At 39.9% G+C, this 22,639-nt stretch overlaps 2 protein-coding genes across 6 annotated transcripts; both read right to left on the reverse strand.

Annotated features, from left to right (window-relative positions):
* Window positions 1-137: 137 nt before the first annotated feature.
* SQOR (sulfide quinone oxidoreductase) lies at window positions 138-12,199 on the reverse strand. Of its 5 annotated transcripts, none has more exons than XM_084532897.1 (10): window positions 12,043-12,199; window positions 8,460-8,711; window positions 7,708-7,878; window positions 7,162-7,215; window positions 4,982-5,176; window positions 3,943-4,152; window positions 3,268-3,451; window positions 2,339-2,406; window positions 1,213-1,391; window positions 138-841 (listed from the first exon to the last, which is right to left on the reverse strand). In XM_084532897.1, the coding sequence occupies exons 2-10, from the start codon at window positions 8,691-8,693 to the stop codon at window positions 784-786; spliced, it is 1,353 nt and encodes a 450-aa protein (XP_084389023.1). In that variant the 5' UTR covers window positions 8,694-8,711; window positions 12,043-12,199; the 3' UTR covers window positions 138-783. The 5 variants fall into 5 exon arrangements, with proteins under 5 accessions (XP_084389023.1, XP_084389022.1, XP_084389024.1 ...); XM_084532896.1 differs by having other exon boundaries at window positions 11,805-12,062; XM_084532898.1 differs by lacking the exon at window positions 12,043-12,199 and adding an exon at window positions 11,462-11,706.
* A 2,890-nt stretch (window positions 12,200-15,089) lies between these two features.
* Window positions 15,090-21,045, reverse strand: BLOC1S6 (biogenesis of lysosomal organelles complex 1 subunit 6). Its single transcript, XM_084532903.1, has 5 exons — window positions 20,861-21,045; window positions 20,088-20,232; window positions 18,790-18,877; window positions 18,109-18,195; window positions 15,090-17,814 (listed from the first exon to the last, which is right to left on the reverse strand). The coding sequence occupies exons 1-5, from the start codon at window positions 20,928-20,930 to the stop codon at window positions 17,695-17,697; spliced, it is 510 nt and encodes a 169-aa protein (XP_084389029.1). The 5' UTR covers window positions 20,931-21,045; the 3' UTR covers window positions 15,090-17,694.
* Between the last annotated feature and the right edge of the window lie 1,594 nt (window positions 21,046-22,639).

The following is a 22,639-nucleotide window of genomic DNA, read 5'->3' on the forward strand; positions in this document are numbered from 1 at the left end:
CAGCTGATTTCTTTTCACAATCTCCTATTGAGAATTCTATTTATGTTCATAAACTATAGTAGTAAAACATAACAAAGGTGATGCTAGTTCGCACAACACTGCTAATGTACATAATACATATTTATGTGACACGGGTATATGTAAAACACAAAACTTTATATGGGGAATTAGCATGTAGGAGACTTTTATGAACACATCTGCTTTCATTAGTTGGAGAAACAAGTTCCTGTAATTGATAGGGTAAGAGAGAAGCTGAATAGTGCAACTATGCTGAGTCTGATCTGAGGAAAAAGGTTAGGGTTATAGTGATATATCTAAACAAATCTGGAAAAGGAAGATTTATTTTCCTTTCATTAATCTGCACTAATTTCTATAGTCCATCTGCAATGCTTTTTGCTGAAGAAATTTGGACTGAGGCTCCTCAAAAACGAGAGAACGAGTTGGTTTTACTAGTGTGCAGAGTCACTGAAAAACTGTTCCATTATATAAATTTGTAGTCAATGATTGCTGTAGAAAATGTAGCATCCTGTAGTTTAAGGTAACCTCAAACTTAACTTCAATTTCCAGTGTACATACAGAATCAGCTTAAGGCTTTGGTTTACATAGAAGAGCACTGAGTGTATAGTAAGGCTTAACCCCTAGTAGATAGAAAGTGAATTTGGTGTAAAAGCTGCTTCCTTTAAAAAAGTCTGTCTATTAAGTGGTTGTCCAAGAGGGAGTATGAGTACTTGTGCAGTATGGCCACTCCTTTTGTTCCAAGAGTTTTGGCTGTTATCTGTTACTTTACTTCAAGCCCAGATGCATTAGTTTCCTGATAGGAGCTGGTCCTCCCCAGTATCCCCTAGAAAGGGAGAAAGTTGTTTAATCACATCAAAGTCATATCTGCATGTGTAAGGGGGATGGGGGGAGAGAGATGTTTTACTCCCTTATGATACTTCCATTTACTAAGAGAGGAATGCTAGGGGTTTGTCTTGGAGAATCAGTTTTGCTTTAGCTAGGTTGTTTCAACTTGGCCAACGGCTGTCCTTTTGTAAAATTCAGTATTGTTCTTGCACAAGCCCCGTTACTAGCAAAGAATGCTCAAAGTTGAAGTTCACTGTACAATTACTGTTCTTAAAAGAGCTTGTTATCCAGAACAGGTACTGGTACCTGTACCTGGCTTTGTTCTGCATGATCACACCACCTATGCCTCCTCAGACTTAAAATACTTACTTGAGTAGTGCATTCCAATAGAGAAAGGGCATCATATCAGCTTTCATATGGTACATGGTTATCCTCTCCTTACTCTGGTCAATGGGAAAGGTCTCCAAAGGCTGAGCATTGTAGTCAAACTCTGCTAGAATGACCTTGTTATAGCCTGTTACAAGTGGGCAGGAAGTATATCCATCGTACTGGAAGGAAGAATACACCATTTATGTTCATCTGAGTAAAGGCTAGATGCTTAAGTATTGCAAGTTATATGATTAACGTTAATATACCAAAGTAAGGTTCTAGGAGGTTTCTGCACTTAGTGTTAATTCTAACAGGCTTAAAAGGCTGACAATTATGAGTTGATAATCATAATAACCAAGCTATTTTCTTTCAGTTGCAGATTGTGTATTTATGTAATGACACTACTTACATTAGAATGTACCTAAACAATTGCCTAAAGGGCTTTGTGTCATTAATTGCTGGCTATTACTGTAACCAGCAGAAAAGATGACCAGTAGATAAGGACAAGAGCTGTTGCTGGCTTTAACGGACAGAATATAAACAGGTTCTTAAATATAGTCTTAAGAATTTCCAGGGGTTCACTGCAGTATGGACTGATACTCAGGTCAGTACCCCAGGAATATTAACTGAGGAGCTGTGCCTAAAATGAGAGCTGTCTCAGAGAAAGAAAAAAAAAAACAGCCACAGGCTTAACAGCTTCTGGAATACAAAAACTTCCACTTACCTCCTTAGAAGATCATGTTCTGAACATGTGAGACAAGCTGAACAGATATAATAGGGTTTGTGAGGGTTTTCTTGGAGTAGGGATTATACTAGCCAACACTCTTAGTCCAATTAAGTCCACCTGCATTGTCAATGTACCCAGCCCAATCAGCTTTTCAACTTCTTCCAAATCAGAAGGAAGGAAATAGATCATGCTTTTAAAGACAATACCACAAATATGAATTGTGCTATGAAATTACTACTATGACATCAGTAATTAGCCGTTTAGCACCTCTACTGCTGACATGAAGCCCTTTCTGTCTTCAGTTCATGCAGTTTAACTGACTGTCTTAGCAGAAATTCCTGCATGAGAGTGGGTGTAACATTCAAGACAACTTCCCCCTAAGACAAAAGCTGTAGATACCTTTTTAGTTGGCAACTGGTTCTTCATTACCAGGGAAATAGTTTTATCAAGCACTCCAGACTGGGCAGCTAGATAAGGAAGAGAAGAAAAAAAAAAGTGTATTAAGGCTTTGCTTTACACAGTAATTACTGTCATTCTACTTTAGACAAATTGCTTTAGACAGCAATTACTGTCATACTGCTAAGCAAACAGTAGTAGCTCGTAGCGTTAGACAATTGAGCTGTAATTGAACATATATGTCAAATCAGTCTGCAAATTTTACAGTCCCACATAAAGGAAAAAAAAAATCATACTTGCAGTAACATTTTGGCCTCATTGTTTCCAACTGTGAAGGCTTAACAAAACTTGAGCTATATGTTTTTAGCCTATACCCATTCTGCCATGCTGAATTATACTTGTCAAGTCTTCTCAAACACTGAAGATTCCAGCACACTGAAGTTTGCTGCAAGAGTTGCCTATACCACTCTTCACATTACTCTATAGACCCTTGGATTTGATTTTCTTTCTTTTAAAGTTACAAGACCATATAAAGCATTTTTATATTGGACGCTGTGACTGCAAGAACGAACACGTGATTCCTCAGTAGACTTATCAGCTGACACATATGCATGAGCTGCTAAGATAGAGTAGAAAGTCTGGGTACTGAAAAATGACAACGCAAGAGTAGCATGTTCATTTTATGTCATTCTGTGACCACAGAAAATAGGATTAGTCAAGCTGTCAGGCATCTAAAATGAGAACTGGGGGGTTAATGGCATCGGTACAGTCTTCAGCTCATCAGTTGGTCCAGGAGACTTAAGTCTTAGAAAGATGGGAAAAAAATTGAAGTTCAGGCCTCAAGAGTAACAAACAAAACAACCGTCTGATTTAAAAGCTTACTGTCACTCCCACACTTCCCACTGCACACACAAACATGCACAGGCCTTTACCTACAGCTGCAGCAGTTTTTGATGTTGGCAGGTTGGTGCAGTCTCCAATACCAAAAACATTAGGATACTTTTTATGTTGTAGAGTTTCCTTATTTACATCTACCCAGCCGATTTCATCCGAGACAGGGCTGTTGATGAGTACATCAGGTGGCCCCATTGGAGGTGTGACATGAAGCATTTCATACTAGACAGACAGAAAAGGCACTAAATGTCTAGTTTATCAGAGCAAATCATACTTGTATTGATGTAAGGAATTAAAAACAGTATGAAGAATTATTTTTTATTTTAAACATGGGTATATAGAGTGAAACTTTGATCACAAATTTGAAGTGCATCCTTTCCAAATTCTTTATTAACGTGAACCTTATCAGGCAACTCCATGTAAACTGGCCTAACAGAAGTTTTATTTCCTCCATATATATGCCTGAGACATTCCCAAATTATACTAACAAGGCATACAGGACTTCAGGCATGGTTTATTAAGTCATTCACCCTGCCCCCGCTTCTTTCCACCTTAGTTTCAAAATTAAATCTTCTGAAATTAAACGACAAGGTACCACAAGGAGGAAATGGCAGTACACAATAGAGCAACAGATTACATTGTTATACTGTGGCAGTTACATTACAGTACATACAAAGAAGAAGGACCAAACCAGAGGCCTGAAAGCTTCTCACCTGATGAACTTCAGTCACTCCAGGTTTGTCCAGGTTTTCAAACACAGCTTCCTGCTTGTCTGCTCGAACTTCAACAAGGTTCCGTTTATAGTTAACAGTAATATTTCTCTCCTTTATTATTTCTGTCAACGCATCAGCATACTTTTTAACACCAAATATGACACCGAGTGAAGTGTTGAACAGTATGTTCGCTTTGGGTCGTTTTCCTGTCTGCACAGAAAAATCAAGTGAGCCTTTTCTATTTGCAAAGATAAGCTAGCAGAAGCAAGAGAACAATGCCACTGTCCTGAAAAGTTAATAGAACAGTGCAGTTCAATAATTAATGTAGTAGTAACATTAGAACTTTTCAGATACAGTATTTCACAGCATGTTAGAAGCCAGACAGGATACATCCTTGTACCTTAATTCCTATGATACTTTACCCCTTCAGAGTAAGGTACTGAAGATGTCCCCCACAGAAATTGCTAGGGAAAAGAGATGGCTGCAATTTGTTGAACGATGCTGTATGCAGGTTAAACATCTGTAGTAGCATTCTGAAACCGTCAATTCTATGCATTATTCAGATACCCAGTAGGTTGATCATGTAATTTTAAAACATATGTGGAGCCTGACACTTCTACTTGAAGCTCCACTAAGCTTGCTTTATTTAGCCACTAAGCTTGCTTTAGTAGGCACTGGCTACTTAAAGCAACAAGAGTGACAATGTCAGCCAGTGTGATTTTAGTGTACCACCTGGAGTTAGGCTGAGAACAGTTGTATCAGTAGCTCACCAGAAGCAGGTTAAGCAGTTCATTCCGTATGAATTCTGAATTCTGCAAGTTTCTCCAGTAATAAATGCAAAATGCTTATGCACAATTCAGTTAGTTTCATTTAGTAAACATTAATAACAGAAAAGGCAACTTGGTCACTTTCATTTAATAATCCTGAGTCTTATTTCTCCCATGTGTTTTTTTATTTGTTTAAAAAGATGATAAAAACCTCTTAGCAAAAGCCTTCCATATCTGGTAAGAGACATTATCAGAGAGAGGAAAATACTTACTTTCCTCCAGTAGGCCTCTGATAAATACATGATTTTCTGAGGAGCCCCTGCACATTTCACTGGAGTGTTTGGGAAAGTGAAGATAGCATTTCCTTCCTTGAAATCTTGCAAAGCTTTCCATGTTTTCTCTACTGTATGAACTGAATAATTGGAACCTATTTTAGGGTGATGAAAACCCTCAGGCAAGCCTTTGATCTAAGGAAAAGAAAACAAAGGTTTAAATTACAGACAGCAAGAATTTTGTCTTCATCATCAAGTATTAAATGGAGACTTAAGAAACAGATATTTAAGAAAAAAAGAAAGCTAATATAAACCTACTAGTTGGTATTTTTGAAAATAAGAATCACAGAATCACAGAATTTCTAGATTGGAAGAGACCTCCAAGATCATCGAGTCCAACCTCTGACCTAACACTAACAAGTCCTCCACTAAACCATATCCCTAAGCTCTACATCTAAACGTCTTTTAAAGACCTCCAGGGATGGTGACTCCACCACTTCCCTGGGCAGCCTGTTCCAATGCCTAACAACCCTTTCAGTAAAGAAGTTCTTCCTAACATCTAACCTAAAACTCCCCTGACGCAACTTCAGCTCATTCCCCCTCATCCTGTCACCAGGCACATGGGAGAACAGACCAACCCCCACCTCACTACAGCCTCCTTTAAGGTACCTGTAGAGAGCGATAAGGTCGCCCCTAAGCTTACCAACCAGATAGATATTTCCATCAAAATTTAGTAGTTGCAATATTTACTGAAATGACTGTGGTCTGCAACATCTGTACTGTAACTGTTCAGTGCAGAACCAGACACAAGTTTTTGTAGACTAAAGCATGAAAATCAGAGTAAGAACAGAAAAAGTCACTGCCACATCATTTTAAGTAAAAAACAAACAAGCAAACACACACTAAAAAGCATTATGAAAGTTTATAAAGAAGCGATTGAAACTTCTCACAATACTTAGTTGCAGATATCTGTATTTCCTAAGGTTATTTTGCTTCAGCTCTGTCTCCAATAATTATTTTCCTACTAGTACACCAGAGCATCTGTTTATGAGACAGGCAGTCGTCCCTCTTTCAAAATAATGGATTGCAGAACTTCTGAGAGATAACTGCGTCATGTTACATCACTGCAATGTGCTTGAGAGATTACAGTCTACAACACGAACTATGCTGCTAGTGAAGACAAATAAGAGCAACCATCTTTTTTAAAATGGCCACTTTGGTTTTAATGCCATATAAGCCTGTTACTATGAATTTTATTCACTAAATTCACCAGAGAGTAATAGTGATTACATGGATTCCTCTACCAAATACTGAATTTCTGAACACTGAATTTATTTTTTTCAAGTTGTACTGTAGAAATTTAAATGAAGACTGAGAGGGTCACTGAGCACAATGCAATTCCTCATTCCGCTGATATAATCAGCTGAATTCATCTTGTGTGACTCTAGTTAACTAAGACTAACTCTTTCTTTGTGTATGCATTAGGAGCTACTCAAAAAGAGAGTCAAATACATTATTAGTTACTACGTCATATGCTGGGCAGGTTAAAGCCAGGAGAGTCAAATCGCTCCAACACCTTGCCTTTGTGTTTTCCTCTTCCTATCCAGTGCTATGATTATTCTGGTGCCATACCATGAGTTTGAGTGCCACTGTAGAAAATGTACAAGAAAACTAATAGATGGGAAGGGTCCAAAGGCCTATTCACACACAGATGTAACAGCTGGTTCCTTTTGAAGTGTACCCTTTAAAAAAGGTGGTAGAGAGGGGTCAAATTGATTCTTCAAGACACATTTTACTAACTGCTGTGTGTTCCTCATTTCTGCTTACATTAGAGATGCCTCAGACTGCAGTCTGCATATCTCATTGTCTCATTACAGACTATACTTGATGTTCACATTTAACTTGCTGTCCCATCACCTGGTGTTGCCATAGAGGTGCCACAAAGCTACCCTAAAAGACCTCCCCACGGGTAATTTGACTTTTTACACACAAATATGTGGAGGGACACACTTAATACATTAGGCTGCCTTCTGGCTCTTTGATTCATACTAGCATTGTAGTATCCTGCAGTAAAAAAAAAAAAAAAAAAAGTATACTAAAAAAACATTTACATTAGTGAGTCATGAAGGCATATAATGCCATTAAAACTAGTAAAAACATGATAACTATAAAAGAAGTACCTTTTCGTAATGCAGACTAATCCCAAGGGCAATTATCAGATACTTGTAAGATACCTGTTGTAGAGGGGGAAAAAAAGTATTTTAGAGAAGAATAAAACCAACAAACAAAACATTATCTCAAAGAAAATTTAAGATGTCTGACAGCAATAGAGTCATAAGGCCAGGCATTATGAAAGTAAATGTTAAGCTGTAATAATAATTTATCATTAAAATGCTAACTGCATTAAGAGTTCTACACACAATTTTGCTATACAGGAAACCAAGTGTTTTGAGCAAACTATTCCACCTTTTGTATTCAGTTCTCCATAAAGAGGAAGAAGACTCATGATGATGATGTCTTAAGTTGAGGTTATTCTAACCTAGTTATCTGTAATAGTCATTAGAAACAGATTTTAGGATCAAGTACTTCTCATAAGACTAAGCAAATTTCCTAGCCTTCTCGGTGCCTGGGAAGGTTTTGCTCCATAGGTAGTTCCAAGAAGATCTGCAAGCGATGGACAAACACCGAATAAGTGACTGAGACTAACGTTTTTGTGATGTTATTACCTTGACATCATTCTCTAGCCTGATGCAGTTCTTATCTGGATCCAGTGCCATAACTCGAGACTTAATCCACTCAACACCTTTAGGCATTACACTTTCTGTTGGACGTGCAGATGTTTCCAGCTGCTTTGCACCAGCACCAACCAGGGTCCACAATGGCTGATAGTAATGAGTCTGAAAGAAATGTTTAAATGACTAAGAAGAAATGTTTAGAAATTTAGAATGAAAGAAATGTTTAAATGACTGTTTGCACACTGGAACAGGCTCCCCAGGGAAGTGGTCACTGCACCGAGCCTGTCTGAATTTAAGAAGAGATTGGACTGTGCACTTAGTCACATGGTCTGAACTTTGGGTAGACCTGTGCGGTGTCGAGAGTTGGACTTGATGATCCTTAAGGGTCCCTTCCAACTCAGGATATTCTATGATTCTATGATTCTATGACTATTTAAGAACAGTTTAATTGACCAGTATTTAAGAACAGTTTAATTGATGCAGGTACATCACTTCAAATAGGTAGTAATGTGCTATTCTCAACCAAAGAGCTGTATAAATAACCAAGAGTTTTGCCTGACAAAGCTGAATGGATGCACGCATCTCTATGATGGAGCAACAAATTTCATGTGAAGCTTACTGAAGGCAGGTTAGTTGGCTTCCTTTCCACAGTTCAAAATATGTGGGGCAGAAGAAGGATAAGAACCGGATCAAACTGGTTACATATATAAAATGCTTATTGCTTTCAATGGGAGAAGTCTTACCTTACTTGGTTCAACAACAGCAACATTTTCTGCCCCCACTTTCCTCTTCATCCGAGCACTCATGCTGATTCCACCAGAGCCTCCACCCAGAACAAGTACTTCATAATAATCCTTGGCAGCACACCTGGCAGCTGTATGTAAACCAAGGGAGCTCATCGTATGTGCTCCTGGTTTCAGCAGCCATACGCCAGGACGGAGACAGGAACAGGACAGCGCTACTCCAATTGCTGCCATCTTTCAGTAAGCAGGAAGCTGCAAGATATGGAAAGGCACCAGTTAATGACAGAAGGCAGAGTTCCTATTTATTTATATGGCTAGATGAGTCTCCAAGGCAAGAATTGTAATACTAAACCTCTGTTACAGCCAAGATACTAAGTTTGCAGACTGATTGCAAGCAATTTGGGAAAAACATAAAAATTAATCATGGCCTCTGCCAGGAAATTAAAATTTCCTACAAGCAAATGAATTCTAACAAAGGGTAATACATTTTTCAGTTTATTTTGGCAGGAAAGTGCATCTGATGCTATAGCATAGCTGATGCATTTGCTTTAACATTTATTGTTACACCAGCTGTAATATCACTACACCCTGAAGAGATGGGTGCCACAAGAAATAAAAGGATTTCCTAGATTGCAGTGTGGTGTAGTTGTAGGATTTAATGTTGAAGATCACTGAAATACTGAACAAGCGAGTTGTGTAAAGTGCCATTCCACTGTTGGAAAGTAAATCATTACATTTGTATTTGAATGCCAACATAGACCAGCATATGCACACAGTGGACATTCCCCTTCTCCCCACCTCTCAGGGATGCAAGCCATGATGGCAAGCATGCCAAATTTTCCAGTGCTATGTGCAAGGGTATGTGTACTAATTTGCTGTTGCAGGAGAAGGAGCCTTAGGCTTGACAGGAAAACAAAATTCAATGAAACAAGAGTTTACATCTTCCTAGATTTGGGATCTTTAAGTACACCTAAAATAGGTGTACTCTGTCCATGATCACCTCTTAGCATTTGTATCAGTAAAGCAGCTGGAAGCAAAGGTCAGAAACCCATCCTTATACTTGCTAGAGCTGCACCTTTTCACGTGACAAGGAAGAGTCAGAACCAGGAGGCGGTGGAGTCTTGACAACTGCAGTCAAGGGGATAGTGCAACTGTTTTACCTAAATGTCAGTTAATGTTAATCTCCAAACATGTTTCTCTCCCTGTGCTAGAGTAAAAAAGAACTATCCCTCTTCTGAATACATTGCCTGCACATGTTGAATATCAGTTTTTAACTTGTCAGCAATAAAACAGGTATAAACTCATTTTAATTCATTTCCTTATTGCAGCATTGCCAATAAAGAATGAATAAGCATTATAACCTGAAAATCAACTTATGACAAGATTTTCATGTGTACTTTCACCTGCCCGACTTTGTTTAATCCCTTGAATCACCAGGCAAGAACTGCAGCTTTTTCACTTCTAAAGGGTAAAACTCCTTTATGGAATTTACAGAGAGGAGTTTGAAATCTAGAACAGAAATTTCAAATATTAAAAAATAAATAAAATCCAAGGACAACTCCAAGAACTCTCTGCTACACTAGACATAGTTGACCAATTCATTCTGCACCTTCTGTGTTATATTAGCCTCACCTCTGTATACCCTAAATTCTTTAAGAAGTCCCATTATTACCTCTCAGAGTATAATTAGTTTGGGAAGGAGAGAGAAAACATGGGAGGTGTCCTCTGCAAAAACAATTTTATTCACTTTGTTTTAAAGGAAGTTTCCAAGATACAGACATTCTTCTCATCCTCTTCCCTGTAAAAAAACAGCAACTCTCGAGTGAGTTAGTTTCACTTTAGAAGGCTGTTTATTGTTTATCTCGTGCAGGCTGTTCTTGAAAGAAGTGGACAACCTGCTCAAGCATGCAGAGGAAGTTTTAGCCCTAGAAGTAAAAGTTAGCTGGTGTTAGATGTGTCGTGCTCTCTTCAAGTCAGAAAGGGGAATTTTTGTGACGAGTAATTTCTGCAACTTCCGTTTGTGACACAGTTTGAAGAGGTACATCCTGTTTCCCCAAGCTCATGAACGAAGGGTTTTGGTTTGGTTTTATTAAACCAGCAGAACAGGCACTGTGGCCTGCTGGTTGACAATACACAGCATGTCCAGAAGAAAACTTCCTGTTTGTAGTGCTAAGTAAGGAATAATTATTCTCTCTGACCAAACAGATCTTGAAGTAAGCATGTTTGTAAGCATACTTACAAACACACAAAGACGTACCCTAACTACAAGCAGTCTAACAGATGATAATGCAGCATTATGTTGCTTTTAAGTTGTTTTAGAGCACACAAACAATCTGAAGTGCTATTTGCAGACAGGTGTTTAAAAACAAACAGCAAAATCCTTCATATTAAACTCTCAAATTAACAGGTGTATCAACAACACACCAGTCCTCTAATTTGGGTACTCTAATTTGAGAGCTCCATATTATCTGGTGCTTGCATGCCATCGAGCAGGTTAAAGTAGTATCAATAGAATACTGACTTCCCAGTTAAAAACTAACATATATAGGAAGCGCCTCTCCAGAATTAGTGACCTATGTACCTTTAAGAGACCAAGAAAGCAAAACACAAGAACTATCTTCATTAAGCTGCTCTTAAAAAGCAAACAAATAACATTTCTACAAGCATCATAGAGGGAACGATTGCCTTTTTTTTTTTTTTTCTTTAAAGAGAAACCTTACTAAAACCGGGCTTATTAATTGATGCATTATAACCGAATATTTTTGTGCATTTTAGTCAATTGCCATCTCCACCCAACAAAGCAGACTCAGCAGCACAGGACAAGCACTCCTCAGCTAGTTCTGTGCAGAACCCAACGCAGAGCAGCTACAACCCACCCACGCACATTAAAGTTTCGGCTACAGCCTCAACCTCCCCCCAGCCAACGAACAAGCTCCGAGGGTGAAAGTTGTCTTGGGTTACGGTTCTGCACGTATCGATGGCTGCAATTAAATAAAACCAACCTCTAATGGATAAAGACACGTCCAAAACAAGGCTGGTAACCACAGCCAGAGAGGCCAACGAGGGGCACCGAGGCTCAGAGGGGCGTTCTCACCTCCCAGGGCCGCGGGTAAATCCCCCAGCCCCGGCAAACGCGGCCCGGGCCCCACAAGCCGGTCGCCCGCCAGCCGTGCGGGCTCGCCCAGAAGCCAAGGGGCCAGCAGCCCGGAGCCAGCACGGGCGAGGCGCGGCAGCTGTCAGCCGCGATGGCCCGGAGGGGGGGGGACGGGAGGGGGACACGCCGCACCCCCACCTCCCCCTCCCCCTCCCCACCGTTCTCGCCCACCCCCCCAGCCCCGCACTCGCCTGCCTGGTGCGCCGCCAGCCGGGCCCTGCGGGGAGGGAGGGAGGGAGGCAGGGAGGGAGGGAGACCGGGCGGGAGCGGGGCCGGGCCGGGCCGCCCCTGCGCGATAAGCGGCGCCTGCTGCCCGGCCGGAGCCAGCCCCCTCTTACAGCTCGCCACACTAAGGCTGGAGTCGCAGCACGTTAAACATATGTGAAAATAAAAAGCAAAGTGCCACTGGGAAAGCAGGCGGTAGCTCACCTGCACGCGTGAAGGAAGAGGAGCCTCCCAGCCCCAGTGCCAGGCTGCTCCTGTTCTGCCAGCTGCAGCACACTGCTGAGCCAGACCGTAAAATGCTTCTCCCTTTGATTTATGGCATGCTGACAGGGTGAAGTAATAACAGTTATTAATCCACTAAATCATATTTGTCAAACCAAGAAAACCCATGCAAAGATTAGAGCTGACAGTAAACACACAGGCAAAGGTACTTATGCCAAATCACGATAGGCACTGAGCAACCAGTAGATCCAAAGCATGTGTAAGGCCACTTCCTTCTCAGGCTTGACCTTCCCCTCTTGGCACAAAATTTCTGCATAAGTAAAGCAGCTCGGCTGATAAACAAGCTACTGTAGAAAGATATAAAGAACAGGCAATTTTGCCCATTGTGGAGGAGTTCAACTGAAAAATACCACAAAGATTTTCTACTGTCTGCAAGTAAAAAGCAGAAGATGGGGATGAGGCAGTCTGCAGAGTGCTAATTTGAAAAGCATTGTGTGTCTGTCTCCTGGAGCATCCAGGCACATGCACTGCAATCAGATCCCACGCAGCAGAGTAGGAACAGTTTCTGTCTCTGTTCCCCAGTTGTCATTCACCCAACACAATCACATCCACCCCTCCTCGTGGCCAACCAGTAGCAAACACCCTTCATTTGCTTGAACTGCTTGTCCATGCTCTGTGTTATTTTGTGTGCTTTGTTACTTCTGCTTCTAGGAAATCAACTTCAGTTGCTTTTCTCAGCTTACAGCTGAAGGCTGATAAGCGTAATGTCAATTTACCTCTGTTCTCAGAGATATCCCTTGCCAGGTAGGAAGGGTGTTGGAGGTGAGGCTGCAGTACTTTAGCACCTGAAACAGAACAACTCCTTCTGCCTGCTTGTGAAAAACCCCACCATCAAACCTGATCAGTGGCTGCTCCCACATAAATACACAGAATAAAGCCAAAAAGCCCGTCTAGCCAAAAGATATTAATTTCAACAGGACAGCAAACACCTTTTCACAGGTTTTGACAAACACATACACTTGCACGGATGTTACTGAAAGGAAAGCATACTGGGAGAGCACACAGTTGGTGTCTTTACAAAAGATGTTCACCAGCAAGTTTTCCACCTGACTTTAAACACTGGAAAACTAGCAACTTCCATTATGCTGCTAGAGGACAGAAGCATTGTTTTCAGGTAGGGAGGTGACAAAGGGCTCAGATTAACTGTTCTATAATTACTGTGGTAGGCTGTATTTACACAGGATATTACTCTTTACACGAGTTTCAGGTGACAGGGAAAAAAAGTGTTGCTCATCACAGCAATAAGCTGTATTGTTAATTTACAGGCATAGTGTTCTCCTTACCAATGTACACATGGCCTTGCTTTCACAGCTGTGCTGGGGTCATTCATTTCACCACGTGAAACAAAATAGCTCAACCTTATATATTGTCTGACATAGCCATGTTAATGACAGTGCACAATTAATTCCTTCTTTACGTTACTATCTTAGAAACTAATACCTTTGAATGTGTACAGATTTTGAAATTATTCTATATCAAGCTTTAAAGTGATTTGCTGCATTAAGTTGCAAGCCTGTGAAAGCTGAAGTCTGCTGCAACTTTTCTACAGACTGCTCCCCACACTGCTGTTCATGTTTGCCAAGCAGCGTCTTTGATTTCCTTTCTTAAGCCCCATGGCTTGACATCATAGAAATAAATGGATAAATGGGAGCACAAACTAGAATGAACAGAAACCCTGAGTTAACAGGTGCGGCCAACATCTATGCTTTAAAGCTACGTGGCATATCATGAGCAGCACTTCAATATACAGACTGGAGGTGGACTCGTTATCCCCCAGATGTCACTGCCAACAGTTACTACTGGAAGGAAAACAGTTTCTTCACATGAGCACTGTTGTGACACTGTCAGGTACCAGTAGCACAGATCTTCCCCATCACTTTTAGTCATTTCAGATATTCTTCATGTAGAGTGTCAAATCACATCACATCATAGAGTTGTGGACTGCCTTGGTATCACAAAGGACTGGTTAGAAGACGTATTACCATAGTGGCAGGGATGGGGGTGTCAGGTTTTGGCATCTGTGATTCTACAAATAGCTTAACTGAGGGCTGAGGCAAGTGAAATACTTACATGTACAAATTGTCAGAAATTTGAAGTGCACTACTTGTGCCAAAACTGCTAGGATTTCAGCTGACACTTTGATTTAAACAAAACAACAACAACAACAAAAAATATATATATCTTTGCTACCTTGACGTACTGTCTTACTGAAATTTAGTGCATACTATTTTGCCTAGAATCGATAGCCATATTAATATTCATGCTGTTATATTGTGGTCCTACAGCTTTACATCACTAAACCCCACTTCTTCAATATATAGCATTCACACAACTAATCCAAATAAAAAGAAAAAAAAAATCAATTAGACTACTTAGATATAATGGAATTTTAAAAATACTCCTGCAGGTCAGGGCATTAGAAAGCCAAGCTTAACATTAAAATAAAGGGAGAAGAGCAGTGCTGCAAAGCAAACAGTAGGTGGCAGAAAGCATCTATTAAAGCATAGTTGGGAATAAATCAGCCAGGGAACTGTCTCAGATGCAAGAATCCCAACAGCATAGTTAAATGACCTTCGTATTATTTATGCTGTTATCACTCAGGTCATGATACAGCCTAAAAACAGATCAAATATTCTGTTGCCATGTTCCAAAGGAAACATACGTCTTATGAACATGGCAGAGTTACTACTGACAGTGAAAAAGCCAGATTTCACTGAATTAAAAAATTATCTAACATGAACCTGAATGATGATGGAAGGGGGTACCCAAATTAAGTATCCAGGTTAACAATACTAATGATAGAAGCCCAGGAAACCAAGATTCCCCAATCAGCACTGATCATCCACATATTAATCCACTCAGAAAGCAGAAATTCAAAGCAATACTGCACATCTAAGTATTAATTCCACCACAGTGACTTAATAACTTAAAAATAAGTCGTATACGAAGTATTAAACAGTACAATGAGATTGTTTTAGAGCTGTAATTTTATGTTTCTCTAAACAATACATTTAGCTGTAACTCTTCACCCGGATTAAAAAGCAAACAAACAAACAAAAAAAAACAGTAAGAAAGTGTCCAACACTACATTTATCTAACCGATAAATCATTTTTTTCCTAAAGCCAAGCAAGACTAAATGCATACAGTAATAAGATTATTCAATCTAGCTGTACATGTATTAGATGCCAGCACACTGTGGTTATATTAATCCAACATGGCATTTTCTTCTTATGCATTAAGACATAAAAGTAGCTTTTTAAAGACTGGTATCTAATGGAGATAACAAATTATAGCTTTAACTGACATAATTAAGAGTTCGCTGAATTAATAAAGACGTTATATAAGCTGCCCAAACTTTCCCCAATTTGTTTTCCCCCCCTTTAATTTTAATAAAATTTCTCTAAACGTTTCTTATTCATACAAGAACAGAACTTAATACAATTTTAAGGGAAAACTATCAACTATATTTTTACGTGTTTGTGATTCCTCAAGCAAGCACTGCAAGCTTTTCTTCATTTGATCAGGAATTCCAAAGAAATGCTGAAACATGCAATTGCAAAAGCATCAATTTCTACGCTTAGAATTCTACATTTTCAGTAAAAGTGGACATGATTTTTTTTTTTTTTTGGAAAAAAACACTCCAAAAGAAACAAGCAAAAAAAAAAAAAAGAAAAAAAAAAAAAACAGAATACAGAGACTCCAACTTGAAAAGGTAAATTGAATACTGCATGAGGCAACAGAAAACAAGAAATATTAATGGAAATTAGTTCTGATTAGTATACTTCACTGAGGTATCTAATTCCATATTATACTTTAATAAGAACAGTTTAAATTCGTTGAATCTAGTTTTGAAGTTACATTACAAAATAAAAAAAAAAAAAACTTTCAACAGTGTTTATGTACATTCTGCTCCAAAAATGGACTGTAGAAATTCTTTACATTTCTTTTAGAAATACACATAAACCACAGCATACATCAACAATCCACTGGCAATTAAGACAAGACAAATTCAACCTAAAGAAAGTACATGCGTGGAAAGTTTTAATCTATTACTACTTCGGTAATAGCATTTCATGTCCCTTCAGACTACTTTAAGGAATTTGTTCTTGCTCCAAAACATCAATGCGGTTGACTTTCTGTGTTGGATGACTACTTGTTACAGTAGGTCTTTCACAGAAAAAGATGAATATTAGCAGTGGGAAATTAGAACTTCAGAAGTTATGAGTCCAGGCATATATACAACATGTAAATCAACTAAAACTGAAGAAAAATAAAAAACAAGGCACCCCTCTGGTGCCTTACCATATGTGTTTCATGGAAAGTTTCACACAGCCTACCCTTTGTCTTACTTCAATACATGGCATTTACATTACCAAAAAATAGCAGACACAACACAACTAGTTTCTTAGACTGTAGGACCGAACGGTTTAAAGCTCTTTTGCCAGTCTAAATGGGAACTCACACCAAGTGCTGCAAGTAACTAAACTCACAGAAATGGATATCAACCTCCATACAACATTTATCATCAGTATTCACTAATAATAGTTTGTTATGCTGCCCTCACACAGATTATCTCACAGAGACCCAAAGCACACATGAATAATTTGTTTAGGAAAAAAGTTAAATGCAGTAGTTTTTCCTACAGACAAATACATTTCACACGAAGTAGAAGCGGTTTAGTTTTGGTTATGCTTCAATTAGTTACACAATGTGAAGAAACTACAACTTTCAGTCCTATAGCAATCTGCCCAGATTCTTCCTGTTGAACCATTACAGAAGCAAGAGCTCACTCATCTTTGTAGAAGCTCATAGTCAATAATGTTTGTATTGTGCACACATCAATTCTTAGAATCTTGTGTTCTGCTTTTTATTTATTTATTTTTTACTTTTTTAACGATTGCTCCCCAACTCATTCAGCTGGAAAGTGATTCAAAAGTTACTTTGAAGCTGTTCTTAAGTTACCTGTTTTTAAGTTACAACATAAAAAAAAGCTGCTTCAGTAAGGTGATCTTTCAGGCAAATACACCAGAAATCTCATCAGATCCGTGGCATTGAAAGGAGACCACAATTTCCTGAATCAAAGCAGTTTCAGTGAAACAGTCAGGCTCTCAGTCTGGGGACCAGAACTGAACTTTAACAACTACTGTTCTGTATTTTGCCTGAAAATCATGGATGCCAGACACCAAACAACTCTTAAGAGTTCTCAGTACCAAAAGAACAGATGGAAAAATTAGAGGTATTCAAAGAACTGTGATTATTAGGTTCTTTTATACATACATATATATAAGATATATAGGTTCTCCTATATATATATATATATAGGATATATATATTAAAAAAAAAACACCTTACATTATAATAGTATCAAACTGCATAGCATTACAAAAGAAGGCAACTTGAATGGCTGAAATGAAAAACGTCAATCTTTCTAACTGATTATGAACATTCTGGAATTTATAATAGCAGAGTAGACTGTTGCTAGTAATAACTACAGCCCAATTTAATCAAAGTCCGCCTTCATTCCAGAGAATGAAAAAATGATTAATTTGTACAAGTTATTGCATGTTCTGCTTTCATGTCCTCCTAGCAGGTCTTGCTGTTAATTGCTTCTCTCTTTCAAGTTCCTTCTCACGTTGTTGTTCTTGTTCTAGTTCTTCTTTCTGCCTCTTTTGTTGCAGCTTAAGTGCTCTTTTCTAAACAGAAAATAAAAGTTTTATGGCTGTATTTAATTTGGAACTGTAAACAGCATCCCTCCCATTCTCTTAATATTCTCTTCTCCAAAAGCAGTAAGTGAAAAAAGCAGTAAGTGAAAGTTTAAAAACATACATGGTTTGGTGCTACCAAAAACACGGGAAAAACATTTTAAGAATGGAATTTAACAGATTCTATTTTCATCAGAACTGTGAGCATGCATCCAAAATAAAAGTTGAGTCAATATTACGTAATTTAAAATCTATGTTACAAAGTAGAAAAGTTACCCCACTCACTTTTAACTTGGATGTCTTCTCATGGAGCATCATCATTTCATTTCTAATACTCACTAACTTGCTGTGATAGTGTTTAGCTTCTGAAAACTTTAAAAACATAACAGTTAAGGTAGTGACTGTCAAGTTGGAATAGTTTGGGTTTTTTAATAAAGCTACACATGAAAACAGCAATCACAAACATAGCAATTACCACAACAATTTGATAATGGATTAAACATATTCAAATTTTTATATACAGTTTACGTACATCAATACAGAAAACCACCATATCCCAACAGGTACACCTGGTAACCTACTGAATTAATATTCACTAGAACAGAAAAAGTCTTGCCAATTTATGCTCCACATAACAGTGTCTCAAGCTTCCTTCCTGCTAGTCTGGAGACGTGCACAAAGCTCACCTCAGTCCTGCTGGAAAAAATGCATTTGCTTTGGCTATTGGATTTGAACTAGACTTACTACCACTGGCAGACTGAGTTTGTTCTTTCCTCCCAGTGCCTTTTCTATTTAATGAAAACATGCTGGTTCTGCACCAATCTCTAGGAGGAATTTATCTCATATCTGCACTGGTTGGTAACTTTCCTGTAGGTCATTAAGAACAATAAAAATATACAAGCTGCTCCTTGCGTAGGAGGAGAATCCATACTAGTAGAGATTTAGAAAAGCATTTATAGTACTTACCAAGGCATCGACATCAAGAATGTAGTTACATTCTTTGAATTTTGTAATTTCTTGTTCTAATGTTTCTAGTAATACTACTTGGTTCTGTCTGAAACAAGAAAAGATCCATAAAACCAGAGTAAAGCAGCAGAGGCAAAGGAATGTAAGGATATACTGTGCAAGACAAGTTTTCAGAGCACTTATTTCTAGCTCAGTAAATCAGTAACTTCCATGATGGCAAGCTCTTGTAGCATTATACAAAGTTCTCTCTAAAGTTTAAGTATTTTTTTTCAACTAGTCCTTTAAATAAACACTGGCTTTGATCATAGAGGTATAAATACATGCTTCTCAGTATCAGACTCTTCTTATGGATTGCCAGCTGATTTCAGTAACAATACAAGTCAATGGTTTTTGCAAAACCCCAGCCAAGCACACGCAAAATCACCTTTTTGCTACCTAACATTATACAGGATGATAAGAAAACCAGGATGAACATCTGAAAACCCTGGATGATACAGGCACTACGCAGGCTCCTCTTTGGGGGGTGAGGTTGAATGTGGGGGGGAAAACCTATTAGCTCTTGACTTTCCACTCAGTTGCCTCTGAGTCATGCTGCAGAATGAAGTTATTTCTGTATGGAACTTGTGTGGATCCATGGTGCTTATTAAAAATCTTCTACCCCACACAAATCATCTAAATTCTTCTCAGACACGGGCTGTCCTTGACAGGCACACATTATGCATCAGGAAACTCTAATCATTGTACCCTAAAGACCTGAGATGGCTCTATGTAAAGCCTTCTCTAGCAACATTGCCCCTATGGCAGGTCCAGTCTGCATTTGAAACAAGCTGCTCTCAATTATCAGCGAGATACCAATACGCAAAACATCCCTATCAGTTTAGCGACTTAACTGTGTTTTCTTGGTGCATCTTTTGCAACACAGTTTAAAGACTGGACAACAAGCAATATACAGCACAACCTGCTTTCAATATGAAGGTCATCACGGCAAACAAAGTTTATATTTTTTGGCAGGCTTTCCACTATAGAAGTGAACAACTACATAAGATACTTGCATGTCTTCTACTATGTCTGGCTCAGAGGATTTTGGTGTCATATGTTCTTCAGTCAGATTTCCAATAGGCAACATCACTACCTATACATCTGCGAGTACTCCTGCATATCACTTAACCATCCAGAACATCACAGTTGGAATACCAGAGTGCTACTAGCAAATACTTCAGTTAAGGACTGCTAGAACACTGCACTGAAAAAAAAAGGCAAACCAGTATGTTTGGAGCTGCTTTTAAAAACTTGCTTACGTAAGTTCATGTAGAGCTGATTTTGATCGTTGAAGATCAGGCAAATAATGAGAAATCAATCCTTCAGTTAACTGCTCCACAGCTTTCTCATCTATTATAGGCAGATCTTCCACTACTCCTTCATCTGGAGATGCATCACTGGAACCTACACAGGGAGGAACAAGGGTGCCTGGGGTAAGTCAGCATTTACTAAGTTTCACCTACAGCAATTGCATTTTCCTGGTTAAGGATTAAAGGCATTTCAGCCTCAAGTTGTAGTTCTTCACCCTTTATCTGCTGAATGGTGCTTCTTGTTCCCTCCCTCTTCCCTTCCTCTTTACCCTTCCGTTGTTCACAGCCCTATATCACGAGCTTCCTGGTGTGTGGTTATCCCACAGCTGAACAGTGAGAAAATGGGCAGAGGGAATGAGAATATTCCAAAAACACGTTGTTAAACAGTGTTAAATACTAAAATGTACTGAGGAAAACAGAGAGGGACTGCATCAATTATTTGGGCTATGTAGGAAGAATAACCTAAACAGGAATGCACGTCTTGCCCTCAAGGTTAGCGAGCAAACCTATGACTATATATATATACAAATATATATATATATATATTTTTTTTTCAGAACTGCCTTCCTAAAAGCCCCCTGTAGACATCACTCCCGAACCCGCAGCCCAGGCCCCTACGTCACCGCCGCCTAGCTCCTTCTCCGGGCCACCCGGGGCCGGTTGCCGTGCCGGAGCTGCGGGTGTGCGGGCGAGCTCCCGGCCCCGCCGCCCCCCTCACATACCCAGCGCCCGCTCGGGGCCGCCGGCGGCCGCCACCGCCGCCTCCTCCCGGGGCCACCCCGCGCCGCTCATGGCTGCCGCACCATAGAGTCTCCACAGCTCCGCCCGCCTAGAAAGGCCGCACCATAGAGTCTCCACAGCCGCGCTGGGCTAGAAGGGCCGCGCCTCACAGCCCTGGGGCCGGGCTGAGAGGAGCCGTCCCCTCAGCGAGGCGGCACAGCGCGCTGTTAGCGGCGTGCGTCTCGTCAGGGTCGTGTTCATCTTTGTAGCGCGATGGCAGCTGTGGCGCTGCCACCTGATTAAAAACACACCTGCTTTCCCTTCTTGTTCTGTTTTTGTCTCTTGTTCTGTTTGCACATTAAAAAATAAACATGGCCCGAAGTCGGGCTGTGCCCACGGGACACTATCGTTGAGCCTGAACAGCCCTGAACCAGCTCGTTAGGTCAGCCTGCTTAGCAGTGTTACTTACAGGTGCTTGTCAGTGGGAAAAAAGAAACTTTCATGGCAAGTTTTGGGGGGAAGACACTTCTCAGCTCGCAGAAGTGATTCCTAGGAAGAACAAGTGAGATCATCATCCCAAAACAGGCATATGTGAGGCGTGGGAGTTTCAGATCTGTGCTGTTGCTTTGCCTGTTCCAGGCCCTCCCACACCTCACAGAAATAGACTGACAATTGGAATTTAAAACTGGTATCTGTGTCTACAGCACTTAAAATGTAGCTAGTTATCAAACCAAATACTGCAGAATCAAAGCACTGGAAATTCTGTTACAAGTTTTGGGGCGGGAAGTAACTGCTTCCCAGGTTTGTTACCAAGTTCATTATCCTGTGAAGGTCTAAATCAGGATTTCTTCTAATAGATAATGATATTTGAAAAGGAAGCTAAGTGAAACCTATAATGAAGAACATAAATGGTTGGTTGAAAATGTGATACATGAAGCAATAATTCGTGTCAAGAAAATGGTTGATATTGAAAAAGAGTTTAGAGGGAGCAAAGAAGGGGTATTCAGGAGGCGCCATGCCGTCTGGGGTTGCTTGTTCTCCAGCCGTTAAGGCATGGAAGTTGCTGGGTGGTTGCTGTTGCTGGGCAAAGTTGTGTGACCGATGATAAGTTGTTTCGAAAAGGACTGCTGTGGGGCAAAGAGTATAAGAGGGGAGCCTGTCCTTGAGGTGAAAAAAGGCAACAAGATATAATGGAAATTATGTCATCAATAAAGAAGTAGAAAAAACGAAAGAACAGGGACAGGCTAGCAGAACAGAGACCAGGAGGGGAACAGGCACATTGATTGCCTCATGAAGACAGGTTCGGCCAAACTCAGCAAACTGCTCAAAGAAGCTTGTACAGAAAATCACTGGAAATAGGCACTGGAGCTGGAAAGAAGCTCAAGCTGAGAGAAGCAGAGCCGCACACACAACTGCCCCTCACTGGTAAGCAGTTGCGTATTATGGGGAATCATAAGTCCTTAGGAACAAAGACTGTCCTGGCAACCTTACAGCTTATTCTCTTTATTAACAATCAGACAGTTTATGATCCTGAAATATGGGGCCAACCTGAGGTCAAGGTGTGGGACTTGTTATAAGTTGCCCCCTTAATTAATTTTCAGAGAGCATTGCATTAATAATAGAAAGGAATTTATTGAGTAAGCAACAGCAAGCAAAACAGCGCTGGGTGGCCGGGGAGTCTCGGCTCCGCCAACAGCACGCACCTCACCCCCACTAGGGTCCCTTTTTATATCTTGGTAATTCTGGGATTACACAGCACATCCTGGTATATTCTGCGACTG

Source organism: Aythya ferina, assembly GCF_964211825.1.
Source record: "Aythya ferina genome assembly, chromosome: 11".
Classification (NCBI taxonomy): domain Eukaryota; kingdom Metazoa; phylum Chordata; class Aves; order Anseriformes; family Anatidae; genus Aythya; species Aythya ferina.

What these genes read in the sequence shown, in the direction of transcription:
- SQOR (XM_084532897.1), bottom strand. Translation starts at nt 8,693, where the DNA reads ATGGCAGCAATTGGAGTAGCGCTGTCCTGTTCCTGTCTCCGTCCTGGC. An exon ending in GGCTAGAGAATGATGTCAAG is followed by an intron (nt 7,216 to 7,707) that starts GTAATAACATCA and finishes CCTCTACAACAG; the next exon opens with GTATCTTACAAGTATCTGAT. An exon ending in ACCAGTTGCCAACTAAAAAG is followed by an intron (nt 1,392 to 2,338) that starts GTATCTACAGCT and finishes TCTTCCTTCCAG; the next exon opens with TACGATGGATATACTTCCTG.
- BLOC1S6 (XM_084532903.1), bottom strand. Translation starts at nt 20,930, where the DNA reads ATGAGCGGCGCGGGGTGGCCCCGGGAGGAGGCGGCGGTGGCGGCCGCC. An exon ending in CGGCCCCGAGCGGGCGCTGG is followed by an intron (nt 20,233 to 20,860) that starts GTATGTGAGGGG and finishes CTCCCTGTGTAG; the next exon opens with GTTCCAGTGATGCATCTCCA. An exon ending in AGAAGACATCCAAGTTAAAA is followed by an intron (nt 17,815 to 18,108) that starts GTGAGTGGGGTA and finishes TTTTCTGTTTAG; the next exon opens with AAAAGAGCACTTAAGCTGCA.